At 39.2% G+C, this 19,610-nt stretch overlaps 1 protein-coding gene across 2 annotated transcripts in view; it reads left to right on the top strand.

Annotated features, from left to right (window-relative positions):
* Positions 1-14,559, top strand: part of POPDC2 (popeye domain cAMP effector 2) — a 46,660-nt gene extending 32,101 nt beyond the window's left edge. For both annotated transcript variants that reach the window (XM_082246824.1, XM_082246823.1), the window contains exon 5: positions 14,135-14,559. In XM_082246824.1, the coding sequence (XP_082102950.1) occupies positions 14,135-14,220 (86 nt within the window). In that variant the 3' untranslated portion in view covers positions 14,221-14,559. The remainder of the gene's footprint in view (positions 1-14,134) is intronic.
* Positions 14,560-19,610: the final 5,051 nt, after the last annotated feature.

The following is a 19,610-nucleotide window of genomic DNA, read 5'->3' as shown; positions in this document are numbered from 1 at the left end:
TTCCTATTGGACCAGTGTGAAACAATCCCTAGACCAGATGAATCACACACTGAGCCCCATGAGCAGACCTAACTCATAGATCCTGCTCTCTGGTAAGCAGAGAGCAATATAGATTTCCCTGCTGCTCCTCTGATAGGCAGACAAAGCCAAAACTATACTCTCTCACGAGCACCTACCTAGGAGGGTGCTACACCAGTATATACAATTTTTTTGCCTCTGAGTGTAGACTGAAAATACTTTTAATAATAAAGGAAGGAATAAAACTCACATAAAGGATATGAAAACGGGCACATAAGGATCTCCGGTGGTCAGTCTGCTTCGGGCCACCTTCCGGCTCGTGTAATGCCGCTCGTAGTGCTGTCCCGGCCAGCAGGATGTGGAAGTGGTGTTGGATGATGGGACCTAGGGCTGAACCGAAGGCTGGGCCACAGCGTCTTCTGTGTGGGCGTCAACGGCGTGCTCGCGGCGCGTTTCGGAGCGTGCGCACTGGGTATGGCTGTAAGCCATGCTCCTTTTTCAAGCGGGCAACAATCAAGGTAAAAGGTGCCTTTTATGTGTTAGGTATGCAGTGCCATCTAGTGGGGGGAATATGCAAATTACTTCACAATGGAACACCAGCATCCAGTGCCATCTAATGGAGAGAATGCAAATCGATAGAAATGAAAATGACAGAAAAAAATAAAAAAAAATAATTATATTCAATAGAAAGAATATAACAATTTTCTGAAATTAAAAGTTCAAATAAAATAGAATAGGAAAAAAAAAAGAAACCAGAAGAATAAAAAAAATTGAAAAGAATAGATTAAAATAGAAAATAAAAGAATAGAATAGAAAAAAAAATTAGAATAGAATAAAATAGAATATAACTATCTTCCGGAATTCAAATTTCAAATAGAACTTGAACTAGAATAGAATAGAAAAGAATAGAATAGAAAATCCCACAAGAGAGCCTGCAACAGCAACATACAGGGCTAGTGCCATCTAGTGGAGAAAATGCAAATCACCCCCGTCAGGAAGTCTGGATACCAACATACAATGCCAATATGATTAAGTGAAATAAATTATTATTATCATTATACAGGATTTATATAGTGCCAACGGTTTACGCAGCGCTTTACAATAGAAAAGGTAGACAGCACAATTTATAGTACGGTTCCATACAAAAGGAATAGGAGGGCCCTGATCATGGAGCTTACAATCTAAAGGGAGGGGGTGATGGTACAAAAGGTAGTGGCTGCAGGGGATGATCTGATGGAGGGGACTCAAGTACAGGTCTTAGGTGGAGGTGGGGTAGGCTTCCCTGAATAAGTGAGTTTTCAAGGATTGCCCTGCCAAGGACAGGGTAGGAACTGACCAGACACACTGGGGCAGGGAGTTCCAGAGGATGGGAGAGGCTCTGGAGAAGTCCTGGAGGCGAGCATGGGAGGAGGTAGAGAGCAGGAGGTCCAAATAAAAAGAATATATCCACTATAGGGATGGGAAATTACATAGATACTAAAGATCAAACAACAAAAACATCTTTAGTATCTATGTAATTCCCAGTCCCTATAGTTGATATATTCTTTTTATTTGAATTTATCTCACTTGATCATATTGGCATTGTATGTTGATATCCAGTCTTCCTGACGGGGTGATTAGCATTCTCTCCACTAGATGGCACTATCACTGTATGTTGGTGTTGCAGGCTCTCTTGTGGAGTAATTTACATATTCCCCCCCCCCCCCACTAGATGGCGATGTATACCTAACATATAGAAGGCACCTTTTACCTTAATTGTACCGCTTGAAAACGGAGCGCGCGCTGACAGCCATACCCAGTGCATATACTCCGAAACGCATCGCGAGCACGCCGGTGACGCCCACACCGAAGACTGCTGCGGTTCAGCCCTTCGGTCCTGTCATCCAACACCACTTCCGCATCCTGCTGGCTGGGAAAGCGATACGAGTGGCCTCACACGACCCGGAAGGCGGCCCGAAGCAGACTCTGACCACGGGAAATCCTTATGTGCCCGTTTACATATCCTTTATGTGAGTTTTATTCCTTCCTTTATTATTATATTCAGGGCCGCTGATAGGGGGGGACCACCAGTCCTCCTGTAGGCGGCCCGGGCACACGGGGAGGCCCAACAGCACAGGGAATCGGTGTGGTCGGGCAGAGGGGCAATTACAGAAGGAAGCCCTGTGCAGCAGAAAGGCAGTTTCTCCCCCTCCTGCCAGCTTTCAGCTGCTGCGGGGAGAGACATAGACACAGGGCATCATACCTGTAATTACTTCTCCGACACCGATCCCCCTTTCTGTTCTGCCTGCTTCTGATCCCCCCTCTCCCTGTGTGCCCCCCTTTCACTGTGCCCCCCCCCCCCCCCCCCACAGCGCTGCAGGCTTCCCTGTCCTGTAAAAAAAATATCAAATTTTAAAAAAATAATAAAACATTGTAATAAATGAATTTTGAAAAATTGTAAAATAAAATAATTGTAAACATTTTTAACATTTCTAAAATGAATTATATATATTTTACCTAATACGTGATCACCCGCACCATCAAGTGGCTAAATGTGGTATTGCTTCCCGGTTGATATATTTCAGCAAAACACAAAATGGGAAATAGATGAATCGGACAATCACAGGAAATAAAGATATTAGTCAAAATTTAGGATAATTTCAGCCAATTCATGAGACACAGTGCAAAAAATGAGACCCCTTAGTGTCTGTAATCCCTCCCCATGATCTCTTCCCTATCTGTTGGGGAGGTAAATATATCATTGGCACCATTGGTGACACCCAGAGAGCCCCCCACTTTGGAGGGAATAGACATGTGCAGAACAAAAAAAAAATGTTTTGTTTCGATTCGTTATTCACATAATGTGTTTAGTTAAATTCATTGAATTCATTTAATTTGCTTTCAGAATTAGTTTCATTTGTTTGAGTTCGAATGGATTTGAATTTTACGAATTCGGTCAAACTCCTTTCTAAATTGAATTTGAATTTTGGAAGATGGTTATATTCTTTCTATTCCATTCTCTTCTATTGCTTTTTCTGTTCTATTCTATTCTTTTCTAGTCTTTTCAATTCTATTCAAATTTATTCTATTTGAATTTCGGAAGATATTTATATTGTTATATTCTTTCTATTTTATTCTATTCTTTTTTATTGTTTCATTTTCTATTCTATTCTTTTCTATTCTAGTTCAAATGTATTCTATTCAAAATTCAAATTCATTTTTTTTATTCTATTCTTTTTTATTGCAATGCTTTTTTTCTATTCTTTCTATTCTTTTTTTTCTTGTTTTTTTTTCTATTATATTTATTTCTATTCTATTATTTTCTATTCTATTTGAAATTCAAATTTCAGAAATTAGTTATATTCTTTCTATTTTATTCTATTTTTTTATTATATTCTATTCTTATATTTTCTATTTTTATTTTTATTCTGTTCTTTTATTTTCTATTCTATTTTGTTCTGTTTTACTCTATTCTTTTCTAGTATACTATTTTACTTTCCATTCTATTCTTTTCTATTCTATAATAGTTAAAATGTATTCTATTCAAAATTTGAATTCTGGAAGATAGTTATATTCTATTTTATTCTATTCTAATGTTTTTTTTTTTCTATTCTATTCTTTTTTTCTTTTTCTTGTTTTTTCTATTCTATTTATTTATATTCTATTCTTTTCTATTCTATTTGAAATTCAAGTTTCAGAAAATAGTTATTCTTTGTATTTTATTATTTTCTATTTTTTATTCTATTCTCTTCCTTTATTTTCTATTATATTTTTATTCTGTTCTACTATTTTCTATTTTATTATTTTCTATTTTTTATTCTATTCTCTTCCTTTATTTTCTATTATATTTTTATTCTGTTCTACTATTTTCTATTTTTTTTTCTGTTTTACTATGATCTATTTACTTTCTGTTCTATTATTTTCTATTCTATCCTTTATTTTTTATTCTATATTTTTCTATTCTTTTTTTTATTTTATATTCTGTTCTATTTTACTCTAATACATTCTATGATTTAATTTCTATGCTGTTATCTTCTTTTCTATTCTATTCCTTTGTTTTATATTCTATTTTTTCTCTTCTAAAAATTTAAACTAGATTTGAGAACAATTTGAATTTTGTCCAAAATTTTAGTTTCATTATTTCAGATGTGTTTCAGATTTATTCCTATTGTAATTCTGATACATCCAAATTTCCCAAAAATTAAAAATTTGTCCTAATTTCGATTCAGACAAAAAATGAGCCGCACATGTCTAGGAGAGATTTCCTCTCATTTCCCTGTTTTCTCCATGGAACAGGAAGTAGAAAATAATCTCCCCAATAGGACACAGATGTCAAAAACTTACAGGCAAAATGGTCCTTAAAGCGGAGTTCCACCCTAAAAATGAACTTTGCACCGTCCGTTAGCTTAAAAAAACATGAAAAAAATTGGATAATTAATTTTTTTTAATTTTGTTTCATTTACCTTGTTTTTAATGAAAATAAACTTACCTTCCCTTCCTCTTCCTCCTTATGCTGCCGCGGCCCCCTACGTCACTTCCTCCTTTCCTCCCATAACTCAATATAGCTTCTCTGGCTCCTAGTCACGTACCGAACCATGGAGAGGATTATTCATAAAACAATATATACAGCTCATGGTAAATATCAAGGCTTTGATTAAATGCATATAGAGCCTAACGCGTAAAAAAAATGTGATTATCGCCTCCAGCTTTAGAAGCTTTTGAATTCTAGACCTGCAGTATGGTAGGCAAGGAGAGTACTCCCCACCATAGTTCAAGTCTCTGTTCCCTCCCAGTCTGGAGTCTCACTTCTCCTGCTGCACAATGAGTGCTGCTACTTCTGCTGAATTCCTATAGAGACTGAAGAAACCACTGAGTATTATAAAGAAAAGCCAAACCATTTGTAAAGTACTACACATTGCTTGCAACCAACCCCTGCCCCCACCCTAAGGGCGGTACTATGTGTCAGCAAAGCTGAAGGAGGGTGACATCGCTTTTCACACCCTCCATCCTTCTTCTGATCTTTTGGACCACCAGTGACTCTATCATACTGGTGACACCCACCCTATGTGCTTTCCGCTACCCCCACCGACGTATCTCCAATCGTGATACTCTCACCGCAATCCTGATTTTAGCTTACAGCTGGTGTGGAGCAGTAAAGGTGAATTTTATACTGGTTTTACAAAAACATTATTTAATTTTGGACGAAATTAAAATTCAAATCGAATTTAAATTTTAAAATAGAATAGAAAATAAAAGAATAGAATAGAAAATAATATATTAGAATATAAATTAAAAAATAGAATGTATTAGAGTAAAACAGAACAGAAAAGAAAAGAAAAGAATAGAAAAAAAAAATAGAGTAGAAAATAAAAGGGATAGAATAGAAAATAATAGAACAGAAAGTAAAAGAATAGAATAGAATAGAGTAAAATAGAACAACCTCTAAGAGGGTGCGAAATGGAGCCTGGTCCAGGATAACAATGTTTTTGTGCATTAACCCCTTCATACAGCATGTTTGTTGTGACCCAATCCAACAAGGGGGGGGGGGGGCTGTGTGTGGGTCTCCGGTGTCATAGAACATAGGACTGTTTTATGTGTGTTAAGGGAAATTTGTATTTTTTATAGGTTTGCTAGTAATTAACCCATTTAGCTCCCACCCTGTAAACCCCCGCCCCCCCCCATGGATCAGAGCAATTTCCACATGTCTGCCATGGGGCTGTTTATTCCGTGAGAACTTTGTCATTAATTTTTATATATATTTTAATTTTTTTAATGTAATCGAGAAAAATACATAAAAATTCATCTTTTTTTTTTTTCTTTTTTGTTAAATTTTGTTCATTTTACTGTAATTGAAAAATAAGTTGTTGTTCTATAATTTGTCCAGTTAACCACTTAACCACTTGCCGACTGCCTAACGCCGATCTACGTCGGCAGTCAGCCCCTCACAGGCAAAGTGACGTAGGGCTACGTCACTAGCTTGTGAGGGTCTAGGGAGCGAGCGCGCGCCCCCGGAGGCGCGCTCCCGCGTGGTCACGGACCCCCCCCCCCCCCGCGCGTGTGACCAGCGGACCCAATGTCCGCCGGTCACTCGGCGATCGGCGGGGGAGAGGGAGAATGTCAGGCAGCTTGTGTAAACAAGTGACCTGTCATTCTCCTCGGTGTAAAGACACTGATCACACGGATCTACTATGTAGATCCGTTGATCAGTGTCCTTACAGCTCAAGCCACAGCCAATCACAGTTAGAATCACGCCCCTAGGGACACACACAGCCCCTCCCTCCCAAATAAAGTTAACCCCTTCACTACCAGTGTATTTTTACAGTAACAGTGCATATGTATAGCACTGATTACTGTAGAAATGTCACTGGTAACCCCAAAAGTGTCAAAAATGTCATTCAAGGGTCCGATCTGTCCTCCCCAATGTCGCAGTACCGCAAAAAAAATCGCAGATCGCCGCCATTACGCATTAAAAAAAAAAACAACAAAAATGACAAAAATCTTTCCCTTTGTTAGTAAACGCGATAACTTTTGCGCAAACCAATCAAAATACGCTTTTTTGCGATTTTTTTTTTTTTTTTTACCAAACATATGTAGGATAAAACAAATTGGCCGAAAATGTTAAAAAATTTAGATTTTTACATTTTTTTTTGGGGGGAATTTCATATAAAAAAATGTGAAAAATATTGTTATTTTTGCAAAATTGACGCTTTTTTTTTGTTTATAGCGCGTGATCAAAAAATCGCACAGGTGATCAAATACCACCAAAAGAAAGCTCTGTTTGTGGAAAAAAAGGACGCCAAATTTGTTTAAGTACAGCGTCGCACGACCGCGCAATTGTCCGTTTAAAGTCACGCAGTGCCGAATGGCAAAATACCCCCTGGTCGGAATGGGGGTAAAATCTTCCGGGGCTTCAGTGGTTAAGGACCGGGCCTATTTCTGACACATGTTGCTTACAAGTTAAAATCAGTATTTTTTTGCTAGAAAATTACTTCGAACCCCTAAATATATATATATATTTTGTTTTAGCAAAGACTCCAGAGAATAAAATGAACTGGTCCTTTAACCACTTTCAGACCGGAAGATTTGGCTGCTTAATGACCAGGCCCTATTTTGCAATTCGGCGCTGCGTTAATTTAACGGACAATTGCGCGGTCGTGCGACACTGTACCCAAATAAAATTGATGACTTTTTTTTCCTCACAAATAGAGCTTTCTTTTGGTGGTATTTGATCGCCTCTGCAATTTTTATGTTTTGGGCTATAAACAAAGAAAGAGCGACAATTTTGAAAAAAAAAATAAAATATTTTTCACATTCTGCTATATAACATCCTCCCCCCCCCCCCAAAAAAAAAAATGTAAAAATAATTTTTTTTTTAACATTTTAGGCCAATTTGTTTTCTGCTACATATTTGTGGTAAAAAAAAATCACAATAAGCGTATTTTGATTGGTTTGCACAAAAGTTATTGGGTTTACTAACTACGGGAAAGATTTATGTCATTTTTATTGTTTTTTTTACTAGTAATAGCGGCGATCTGCAATTTTTTGTGGGACTGCGACATTGGAGGACATATCGGACCTCTAACTGACATTTTTGACACTTTTGGGGGGACCAGTGACATTACTATGGTAATCAGTGCTAAAAATATGCACTGTTACTGTAATAATGCCACTGGCAGGGAAGGGGTTAATACTATGGGTGATCAAGGGGTTAAATGTAAGCCTAGGGGAGTGATTCTGACTGTGGGGAGGGGCTTTTGAAATGACCATAGAGACATGCGATCCTATATAGTAGCAGGATCACATGGTCTCTGTGATCATGTCAGGGAGAATGACAGACGGCTGTGTTTACATCAGCCGTCCATCCTTCCCTGTCGGGGGGGGGGGGGGGATCGCCGGTGTCAGGTGGCCATCGGAGCCATCTGGCATGCGCACTGGCTTCCCTGCTGACAATCAGGGGCGGTAGCAGGCCTCCGGCAGCGCGCACTCGCCCCCTAGTGGCCTCCCAGGCAGATGACACCTATTAACATGATTTTGCCTGGGAGAGCCACCCTGCCGACGTAAAAAGGGAGTGCAGCGACGACAAGTGGTTAAGTCGGTTGGGCGGAAGCGACGTATGACGTCACTCTGGTCCTCCAAGGCCATAGAGTGGAGTGGGGGCCATCTTGCCCTCACTCGACTTCCTGCCTAAAGGGGGAGAGGACCGGATTGTTTTCCCCGCTACCGACAGCTCCGGTAAGCGGAGAAAACGGCTGGGAGGCGGCACCTTTCCCGCCGCCCATAAAAGTGATCTTGCGGCGAATCCGCCGCTAGGACCCATTTTATGTCAAAGCAGGCCCGCCTGCCATTTTTAAAAAAATACCGGGGTTATGGTTGCTATCTGCTGCCATAACCCCAGTATTTAGCGTCAAAGTAGCGACGTAAATACACGGTGGGCGGTCCGTAAGTGGTTAAAAATAAAAATAAAGTGACGTTTCCGATATATAGCAAGGCAAAGTTTTTTGCAAATGATAAAAGCCTTTTTAATTTTAATACATTTCTTTTTAGGTGACGCTGAACAAAATAAAAAAAAGAAATTAATTAGGGCTGATTTTGGGGTAACTAAGGGGTTAATATGGGGTTAAATAGATTTAATTTATTTTTTTAAATTATTTTATGTTTAGTCCCCGTTCACATATCGCATTAATATCGCAACGATTGCATTGTTACACGAATTTCACGCGACTCGGCGTGTCGTGCATAGGGCAGTACATTCGCTTCAATGGGCTGTCCTGTGTGCGTTTTGTCCTTAACCACTTGCCGACCAGCCGCGGCAGGTTCCCGCAAATCGCCATACCTGTTCGGCGGTTTGCGGGAGCGATCCTGTGGGCGTGCGCCCATGCCCATTCGCCAGCGGGGAAGCCGAGGCGCGGGGCTGGTGGCCATGATCGCTCCCTGGCGGTTTGCTGTTGTAAACACAGCAGACCGTTGTTCTCTCTGCTATCAACACAGAGCTCCTCCTATTTAGGATCACAGGTCTCTGTATTGATTTCACAAGCCCACCCCCACACAGTTAGAAAACACTCCCCTAGGCTCAAACTTAACCCTTTGATCGCCCCTGGGTTAACCCCTTCCCTGCCAGTGTCATTAGTACAGTGACAGTGACAGTGCATATTTTTAGCACTGATTACTGTAGTAATGTCACTGGTACCCCCAAAAGTGTCAGTTAGGGGTCCGATCTGTCCACCGCAATTTTGCAGTCCCGCTAAAAATCGCAGATTGCCACCATTACTAGTAAAAAAATAAAAATAAATAAATAAAAATGACATAAATCTTTTCTCTAGTTTGTAGACGCGATTAACTTTTGCGCAAACCAATCAATATACGCTTATTGTGATTCTTTTTTTTTTTTTTTTTTAACCAAAAATATGTAGCAGAATACAAATTGGCCTAAAATGATGAAAACATTTAATTTTTACATTTTTTTTTTTTTTTATTGGGAATGTTATATAGCAGGAAGTAAAAAATATAATTTTTTTTTCTCAGAATTGTGGCTCATTTTTTGTTTATAGCACAAAAAATAAAAATTGCAGAGGTGATCAAATACCACCAAAAGAAAGCTTTATTTGTGGGGAAAAAAAACATCAATTCTACTCGGGTACAGCTTCGCCTGACCGCGCAATTGTCAGTTAAACTAGCGCAGTGTCATATCGCAAAAAATGGCCTGGTCATTAAGGGGGGTAAATCCTTCCGGTCCAGAAGTGGTTAAAATAAGCTCCTGATCCTTTTTGGGTGATGAGCTTAGTGCGATTTTTAAAAGTGTGTTTTGCCTTGACTGTTAATGCAACAATCGCAGCAAAACTGCGTTTGGAGTGCAATATGGAATAATAGCAAACATCCCTATTTAACAAAAAAAAAAAAAAATGGCACCCAAATGTCGAACGATTGTCGTAATTTGGAACCGGGGGCAGGATCGTGGCGAATATTTGAATGAAATATCACATACATTAAATTTACTAGACATGTGCGGCTCATTTCTAATAAATATTCAGACTCATTTTTTGTTTTTCTGATATATCCGAATACCCGAATTGCAGAATTGAAGTTTACTGAATGCTCCGAATAACGAAACAAAATTCGTTTAATTTAAACTTAAATTTGTCCAAATTTGTGTATTTACTCACTGACACATGTAGACTATCCTGAAGTGGCATTTTATCCAGGAGTGCCTGCAATGTGACAACAACACAATAATTATGTAATATCGGGGAATTCCCGGCTGTCTTTCAAAAAGGAAAAAAATAAATTAAAAAAAGGTAAAAATAAATAAAGGATCAAAAATCATACAGAAAATATAACTAAGGGGAGAAGGGGAAAAATAAGTTAAATAGAGCTGATAAGGGTTAACTAAGGGTCAATAAAGGGTTAAAAATCGTTTTTTTTTTTTTTAAATATTTTTGTTAAGTTTCTTTAATTGATGAGATATGCAGATCAAAGGTCACATCTCTGACCTCTGTATGAATGACATAGTAAATACAATGAAGCAATATATTACATTGTTACATTGTATTTACTCAGACACATGTAGACTATCTTGAAGTGTGATTTCACCCAGGAGTGCCAACAACCCAAAAATGATGTAATTATAATATTAATTATATATATAATTATTATTGTAATAATAATTATGTAATATGAAGCTATTCCCGACTGTCTTTTTGAGGAAAAAAAAAGGAAAAACAATAATAAAGGATAAAAAAAAAAAATAATAAAAAAGAAAATATAACTTAGGGGGAAGGGGAAGAAGAAGGTAAATAGAGCCGATTAGGGTAATTAAGGGTCAATAAGGGGTTAAAAATACAGTTAATTTAATTTTTTTGTTAGGTTTCTTTAATTGATGAGATATGCAGATCAAAGGTACCATCCCTGACCTCTATATGAATGACATAGTAAATGCAACGAAGCAATATATTGTTACATTGTATTTACTCACTGACACAAGTAGTCTATCTTGAAGTGGCATTTTACCCAGGAGTGCCTGCAATGTGTCACAACTCATTCAGTATCACATTTTAATTATGTAATATGAAGCAAATTTCAGGCTGTCTTTTTGAAAATAAATAAATAAATAAATAAATAAAAGGACAAACCATAATAAAGAATAAAAAAAATAAAATAAAAATAAAATATAACTAAGGGAAGAAGGGGAAGAAGTTAAATAGAGCTGATTAGGATTAATTAGAGGTCAATAAGGGGTTAAACATACAGTTTATTTATTTATTTATTGTTTAAGTTTCTTTAATTGATGGGATATCCAGATCAAAGGTACCATCTCTGACCTTTATATGAATGACAAATAGTAAATACAATGAAGCAATATATTGTTACATTGTATTTACTTACTGACACAAGTAGACTATCTTGAAGTGGCATTTTACCCAGGAGTGCCTGCAATATAACAACAACCCATTCAGCAGAACATTATAATTATGTAATATGAAGCAATTCCAGGCTGTCTTTTTGGAATAGGAAAAAAAAAAATAAAAATAAAAGGAAAAACAATAATAAAGGATAATAAAAGAAAATTATAATAAAGAAAATATAACAAAGGGGAAGAAGAAGTTAAATAGAACCAATTAGGGTAATTAAGGGTCAATAAGGGGTTAAAAATACAGTTTATTTTGTTAATTGATGAGATATGCAGATCAACTGACACATGTAGTCTATCTTGATGTGGCATTTTACCCAGGACTGCCTGCAATGTGAAAACAACCCATTAAGTGTCACATTATAATTATGTAATATGAAGCAATTCCAGTCTTTTTGAAAATAAATAAATAAAAGGAAAACCAATAATAAAGAATAAAAAAATAAAGAAAATATAACTAAGGGGAGAAGGGGAAGAAGAAGTTAAATAGAGCTGATTATGGTTAATTAGGGGTCAATAAGGGGTTAAACATAGTTTATTATTATTATTATTTTTTTTTTAAGTTTCTTTATTTGATGGGATATCCAGATCAAAGGTACGATCTCTGGCCTCTATATGAATGACATAGTAAATACAACGAAGCAATATATTGTTACATCGTATTTACTCGCTGACACATGTAGACTATCTTGAAGTGGCATTTTACCTAGGAGTGCCTGCAATGTGACAACAACACAATAATTGTGTAGTATGAAGCAATTCCCAGCTGTCTTTTTGGAAAAAAAAACAAAACAAAAAAAAAAAAAGAATAAAAGGTAAAACAATAATAAAGGATAAAAAAAATAATAAAGAAAATATAACTAAGGGGTGAAGGGAAAGAGAAGTTAAATAGATCCGATTAGGGTAATTAAGGGTCAATAAGGGGTTAAAAATACAGTTAATTTAATTAATGAGATATGCAGATCAAAGGTACCATCTCTGACCTCTATATGAATGACATAGTAAATACAATGAAGCAATATATTGTTACATTGTATTTACTCACTGACACAAGTAGACTATCTCGAAGTGGCATTTTACCCAGGAGTGCCTGCAATATGACAACAACCCATTCAGTGTAACATTATAATTATGTAATATGAAGCAATTCCAAGCTGTCTTTTTGGAATAGGAAAAAAAAAAAAAAAAAGAATAAAAGGAAAAACAATAATAAAGGATAATAAAAAAAAATTATAATAAAGAAAATATAACAAAGGGGAGAAGGGGAAGAAGAAGTTAAATAGAACCAATTAGGGTAATTAAGGGTCAATAAGGGGTTAAAAATACAGTTTATTTTGTTAATTGATGAGATATGCAGATCAACTGACACATGTAGTCTATCTTGATGTGGCATTTTACCCAGGACTGCAGGCAATGTGACAACAACCCATTAGTGTCACATTATAATTATGTAATATGAAGCAATTCCAGTCTTTTTGAAAATAAATAAATAAATAAAAGGAAAACCAATAATAAAGAAAATATAACTAAGGGGAGAAGGGGAAGAAGAAGTTAAATAGAGCTGATTATGGTTAATTAGGGGTCAATAGGGGTTAAACATAGTTTATTATTATTTTTTTTTTAAGTTTCTTTATTTGATGGGATATCCAGATCAAAGGTACGATCTCTGGCCTCTATATGAATGACATAGTAAATACAACGAAGCAATATATTGTTACATCGTATTTACTCGCTGACACATGTAGACTATCTTGAAGTGGCATTTTACCTAGGAGTGCCTGCAATGTGACAACAACACAATAATTGTGTAGTATGAAGCAATTCCCAGCTGTCTTTTTGGAAAAAAAAAACAAAAAAAAAAAAAAAAGAATAAAAGGTAAAACAATAATAATAAAGAAAATATAACTAGGGGGTGAAGGGGAAGGAGAAGTTAAATAGATCCGATTAGGGTAATTAAGGGTCAATAAGGGGTTAAAAATACAGTTAATTTAATTTTTTGTTAGGTTTCTTTAATTAATGAGATATGCAGATCAAAGGTACCATCTCTGACCTCTATATGAATGACATAGTAAATGCAACGAAGCAATATATTGTTACATTTACCCACTGACACATGTAGACTATCTCGAAGTGGCATTTTACCCAGGAGTGCCTGCAATGTGACAACAACCCATTCAGTGTAACATTATAAATATGTAATATGAAGCAATTCCAAGCTGTCTTTTTGGAAAAAAAACTAAACAAAAAAGAATAAAAGGTAAAACAATAATAAAGGATAAAAAAAAAAAAAAAATAATAAAGATAATATAACTAAGGGGGGAAGGGGAAGAAGAAGTTTAAATAGATCCGATTAGGGTTAATTAGGGGTCAAAAAGGGGTAAAGATACAGTTTATTTTTATTTTTTTAAGTTTATTTAATTGATGAGATATGCAGATCAAAGGTCACATCTCTGACCTCTATATGAATGACATAGTAAATACAATGAAGCAATACATTGTTACATTGTATTTGCAGTACTTACTGACACTTGCAATTTTTCAGTCTGCTTTTTGCCATTTTTCGTTTGCCATCTCAGATTTCAATAGAAAACTCTTTATCTTTCTTCATAAATACCCCCTAATGCGTATTTACTAAAATTTTAGGTATTCCCCCCTTCCCGCCAACTGATGTGCCCCCCTTTATTTCCTCAGCATATGCAATAAAAATGAGATTTCTTTCCTTTTGTCTTGCAGCTTCCACCGTCTTGCACAAGGGTCACCCCCGGCTCCAATCCTACGGACGGGCCCCGCTGGCCCCCACTCAGACCCCCGAACTTTAGGGAACAATGAAAAGACCCCCCCTTCTCTCCCCTGAGCACAGCTCACTAGTGTGAAGTCACTAACAAGGACACGTGTGGTGTGTGTGTGTGCACCGGCCCCCGGGACACAAACCATGGACAAGGTGTGATCGGTGTCCCCAGGACAGTCCCAATATACCGGCCAATGGCAAGAGGACCCCCTCAGTGTAAAAGGGCATTTTCTACAAAATGGCCCGGGACTAATCATTCACATCCACACAGCAACCTGATAATGAAACATTGTTACAACCTACGGCGTGTAGAAAGATCTCCCCTTTATCTTATTTTACATTTTCTGAAAACTCAAATATAAAATGTTCTCCAGGAAAGATGATGGCGTCTTATTTCTGAAAGATTCCCAAAGTTTATCCAAGGGATTCCAAATAAAAATAATAATTTTAAATAAAACAAATAAAAATAAAATTAATAAAATTCTGTGTTTTATGTTTGGAAAATTCTCTCTGCCTCTCTGTATTAAGGATGAGCTGAACATACCTGGTTGGGGGGAAGGGAGGGGGCTCGCTGGTAACTACCCAATCCAAACCCCATTAAAGCCAATGGGAGCTGAATGATAAAAACCAGTAATGGCCATTTCCTGGGTCAATAGGCAAGAGATTGTCAAACAAATGAAACGGTGGAAGCAGCCATTTTTACGACACTATTTTGTCAAAAGTATTGGGACGCCTGCCTTTACACACACATGATCTTTAATGACATCCCAGTCTTAGTCCATAGGGTTCAATATTGAGCTGGCCCAACCTTTGCAGCTATAACAGATTCAACTCTTCTGGGAAGGCTGTCCACAAGGTTTAGGAGTGTCTATGGGAATGTTTGACCATTCTTCCAGAAGCGCATTTGTGAGGTCCGGCACTAATGTTGGATGAAAAAGCCTGGCTCTCAGTCTCCACTCTAATTCATCCCAAAGCTGAACTTTAATGGCATCCCAGTCTTAGCCCATAGGGTTCAATATTGAGTTGGCCCACCCTTTACCGCTATAACAGCTTCAACTCTTCTGGGAAGGCTGTCCACAAGGTTTAGGAGTGTCTATGGGAATGTTTGACCATTCTTCCAGAAGTGCATTTGTGACATCAAATGCTGGTGTTGGCTAGGAGGCCTGGTTTGCAGTCTCTGGTCTAATTCATCCCAAAGGTTTTCTATCTGGTTGAGGTCAGGACTCTGTGCAGGCCAGTCAAGTTCCTCCACCCCAAACTCCCTCATCCATGTCTTGATGGACCTTGCTTTGTGCATTGGTCCAAATAATTTGGTGGAGGGGGGATTATGGTGTGGGGGTTGTTTTTCAGGGGTTGGGCTTGGCCCCTTTGTTGTAGTGAAAGGAACTCTTAAGGTGTCAGCATACCAAGACATTTTGGACAATTTCATGCTTCCAACTTTGTGGGAAGAGTTTGGGGATGGGTTTCCTGTTCCAACATGACTGCACACCACTGCACAAAGCAAGGTCCATAAAAACATGGATGAGTGAGTTTGGGGTGGAGGAACTTGACTGGCCTGCACAGAGTCCTGACCTCAACCCAACAGAACACCTTTGGGATGAATTAGAGTAGAAACTGCGAGCCAGGCCTTCTTGTCCAACATCAGTGCCTGACCTCACAAATGCGCTTCTAGAAGAATGGTCAAACATTCCCATAGACACACTCCTAAACCTTGTGGACAGCCTTCCCAGAAGAGTTGAAGCTGTTATAGCTGCAAAAGGGTGGGCCAGTTCAATATTGAACCCTACGGACTAAGACTGAGATGCCATTAAAGTTCATGTGCGGGTAAAGGCAGGCGTCCCAATACTTTTGGCAATATAGCGTGTGTCAAAGGTGAGAACTTGCCCTTCCAAATATTTAGAACCGTCAGAATCAATGTATCCCATCAGTAAAAGATCAAATAGCAAAATAGCATCAACGTCTACTTTTGGTAATCTAGTGTATGTGTATATATACAGTGCCTTGCGAAAGTATTCGTCCCCCTTGAACTTTTCGACCTTTTGCCACATTTCAGGCTTCAAACATAAAGATATAAAACTGTAATTTTTTGTGAAGAATCAACAACAAGTGGGACACAATCATGAAGTGGAACGAAATTTATTGGATATTTCAAACTTTTTTAACAAATAAAAAACTGAAAAATTGGGCGTGCAAAATGATTCAGCCCCTTTACTTTCAGTGCAGCAAACTCTCTCCAGAAGTTCAGTGAGGATCTCTGAATGATCCAATGTTGATCTAAATGACTAATGATGATAAATAGAATCCACCTGTGTGTAATCAAGTCTCTGTATAAATGCACCTGCACTGTGATAGTCTCAGAGGTCCATTTAAAACGCAGAGAGCATCATGAAGAACAAGGAACACACCAGGCAGGTCCGAGATACTGTTGTGGAGAAGTTTAAAGCCGGATTTGGATACAAAAAGATTTCCCAAGCTTTAAACATCCCAAGGAGCACTGTGCAAGCGATAATATTGAAATGGAAGGAGTATCAGACCTCTGCAAATCTACGAAGACCTGGCCGTCCCTCTAAACTTTCAGCTCATACAAGGAGAAGACTGATCAGAGATGCAGCCAAGAGGCCCATGATCACTCTGGATGAACTGCAGAGATCTACAGCTGAGGTGGGAGACTCTGTCCATAGGACAACAATCAGTCGTATACTGCACAGATCTGGCCTTTATGGAAGAGTGGCAAGAAGAAAGCCATTTCTTAAAGATATCCATAAAAAGTGTCGTTTAAAGTTTGTCACAAGCCACCTGGGAGACACCAAACATGTGGAAGAAGGTGCTCTGGTCAGATGAAACCAAAATCAAACTTTTTGGCAACAATTCAAAACATTATGTTTGGCGTAAAAGCAACACAGCTCATCACCCTGAACACACCATCCCCACTGTCATACATGGTGGTGGCAGCATCATGGTTTGGGCCTGCTTTTCTTCAGCAGGGACAGGGAAGATGGTTAAAATTGATGGGAAGATGGATGGAGCCAAATACAGGACCATTCTGGAAGAAAACCTGATGGAGTCTGCAAAAGACCTGAGACTGGGACGGAGATTTGTCTTCCAACAAGGTCATGATCCAAAACATAAAGCAAAATATACAATGGAAGGGTTCTCAAATAAACATATCCAGGTGTTAGAATGGCCAAGTCAAAGTCCAGACCTGAATCCAATCGAGAATCTGTGGAAAGAACTGAAAACTGCTGTTCACAAACGTTCTCCATCCAAAAGGAATGGGCAAAAATTTCAGTCTCTCGATGTGCAAAACTGATGGAGACATACCCCAAGCGACTTACAGCTGTAATCGCAGAAAAAGGTGGGGCTACAAAGTATTAACTTAAGGGGGCTGAATAATTTTGCATGCCCAATGTTTCAGTTTTTTATTTGTTAAAAAAGTTTGAAATATCCAATAAATTTCGTTCCACTTCATGATTGTGTCCCACGTGTTGTTGATTCTTCACAAAAAATTACCGTTTTATATCTTTATGTTTGAAGCCTGAAATGTGGCAAAAGGTCGCAAAGTTCAAGGGGGCCGAATACTTTTGCAAGGCACTGTATGTGTGTATATATATATATATAGTAAAACCTTGGATTGGGAGCATAATTTGTTCTGGAAAAATGCTTGTAATTCAAAGCACTAATATATCAAAGCGGATTTCCCCTTAGGAAATAATGGAAACTCAGATGCAGTGGCGGCTGGTTTTTAAAATTTTTTGGGGGGCGCAAAAAGAAAAATGTAATAGGTATTGCTTCGCAGTAAAAAATTGCGTGACTTTGAAGTCATGGTACAGGCATGGCACAGGTGATGGTATAGGCATGGCATAGGTGATGGTACAGGAGATGGTATAGGCATGGCACAGATATGGTATAGGCATGGCACAGTTATGGTATAGGCATGTCACAGGTCATGGTACAGGAGATGGTATATGCCCCCTTTCAATGCAGAGACCAGCGTACATGCCCCCTTCAATGTAGTGACCAGCGTGCGTGCCCCCTTTAATGCAGAGATCAGCGTGCGTGCCCCCTTCAATGCAATGAACACTGTGCTATGCCCCCTTCAATGCAATAAACACTGTGCTGTGCCCCCTTCAATGCAATGAACACTGTGCTGTGCCCCCTTCAATGCAGAGTTCAGCGTGCATGCCCCCTTCAATGCAACTGTGCTGTGCCCCCTTCAATGCAATGAACAATGTGCTGTGCCCCCTTCAATGAAATAAACACTGTGCTGTGACCCCTTCAATGCAATAAACACTGTGCTGTGCCCCCTTCAATGCAATGAACACTGTGCTGTGCCCCCACAATGCAGAGTTCCGCGTGCGTGCCCCCTTCAGTGCAACTGTGCTGTGCCCCCTTCAATGCAATAAACACTGTGCTGTGCCCCCTTCAATGCAATGAACACTGTGCTGTGCCCCCACAATGCAGAGTTCAGCGTGCATGCCCCCTTCAATGCAACTGTGCTGTGCCCCCTTCAATGCAATGAACAATGTGTTGTGCCCCATCAATGCAGAGCTCAGCGTGCGAGCCCCTTTCAATGCAGATCGCCACAGCATTGTCCCCAATCACTGCAGAGCGCCACAGCATTGTCCCCAATCACTGCAGAGTGCCACAGCATTGTGCCCAATCATTGCAGAGTGCCACAGCATTGTCCCCAATCATTGCAGAGCGCCACAGCATTGTCCCCAATCATTGCAGAGCGCCACAGCATTGTCCCCCAATGATTGCAGAGTGCCCACAGCATTGTCCCCCAATGATTGCAGAGTGCCACAGCATTGCCCCCAATGATTGCAGAGTGCCACAGCATTGCCCCCAATGATTGCAGAGTGCCCACAGCATTGTCCCCCAATGATTGCAGAGTGCCACAGCATTGTCCCCCAATGATTGCAGAGTGCCCACAGCATTGTCCCCCCAATGATTGCAGAGTGCCCACAGCATTGTCCCCCAATGATTTCAGAGTGCCCACAGCATTGTCCCCAATGATTGCAGAGTGCCACAGCATTGTCCCCCAATGATTGCAGAGTGCCCACAGCATTGTCCCCAATGATTGCAGAGAGAACCGGCGGGAAGGTGAGCGGCGCCGGCTTCTCCTCTCCTCGAGACTCCTCTCTGCTGCGGCGGGAAGGTGACCGGGCGGTGGCGGTGAGTGACTGATGCTCGCACCGGCAGCGCCCCCATTGCGACGTCAGCGGGATGTCCTAGATGATGATTGGTCCAGGCTGGAGACTGGACCAATCACAGCCAGGATATCACGAAAGTGGGGGTGTCCTAGCGCTATGACCTGCGCCCAGGTTACGCCCCCAGAAGGCAGCCAATCAGCGCCTCTTCTGGGTCATAAACCCCCCTCCCCCCCTAGCCACCACATAGGCCGGCGAACGCGATTTTTTT

The sequence above is a fragment of the Pelophylax lessonae genome (genome assembly GCF_965119305.1).
Source record: "Pelophylax lessonae genome assembly, chromosome: 2".
Taxonomy (NCBI): Eukaryota; Metazoa; Chordata; class Amphibia; order Anura; family Ranidae; genus Pelophylax; species Pelophylax lessonae.
Note: the sequence above shows the minus strand (reverse complement) of the source record. Positions and strands in the feature narration are given on the sequence as shown.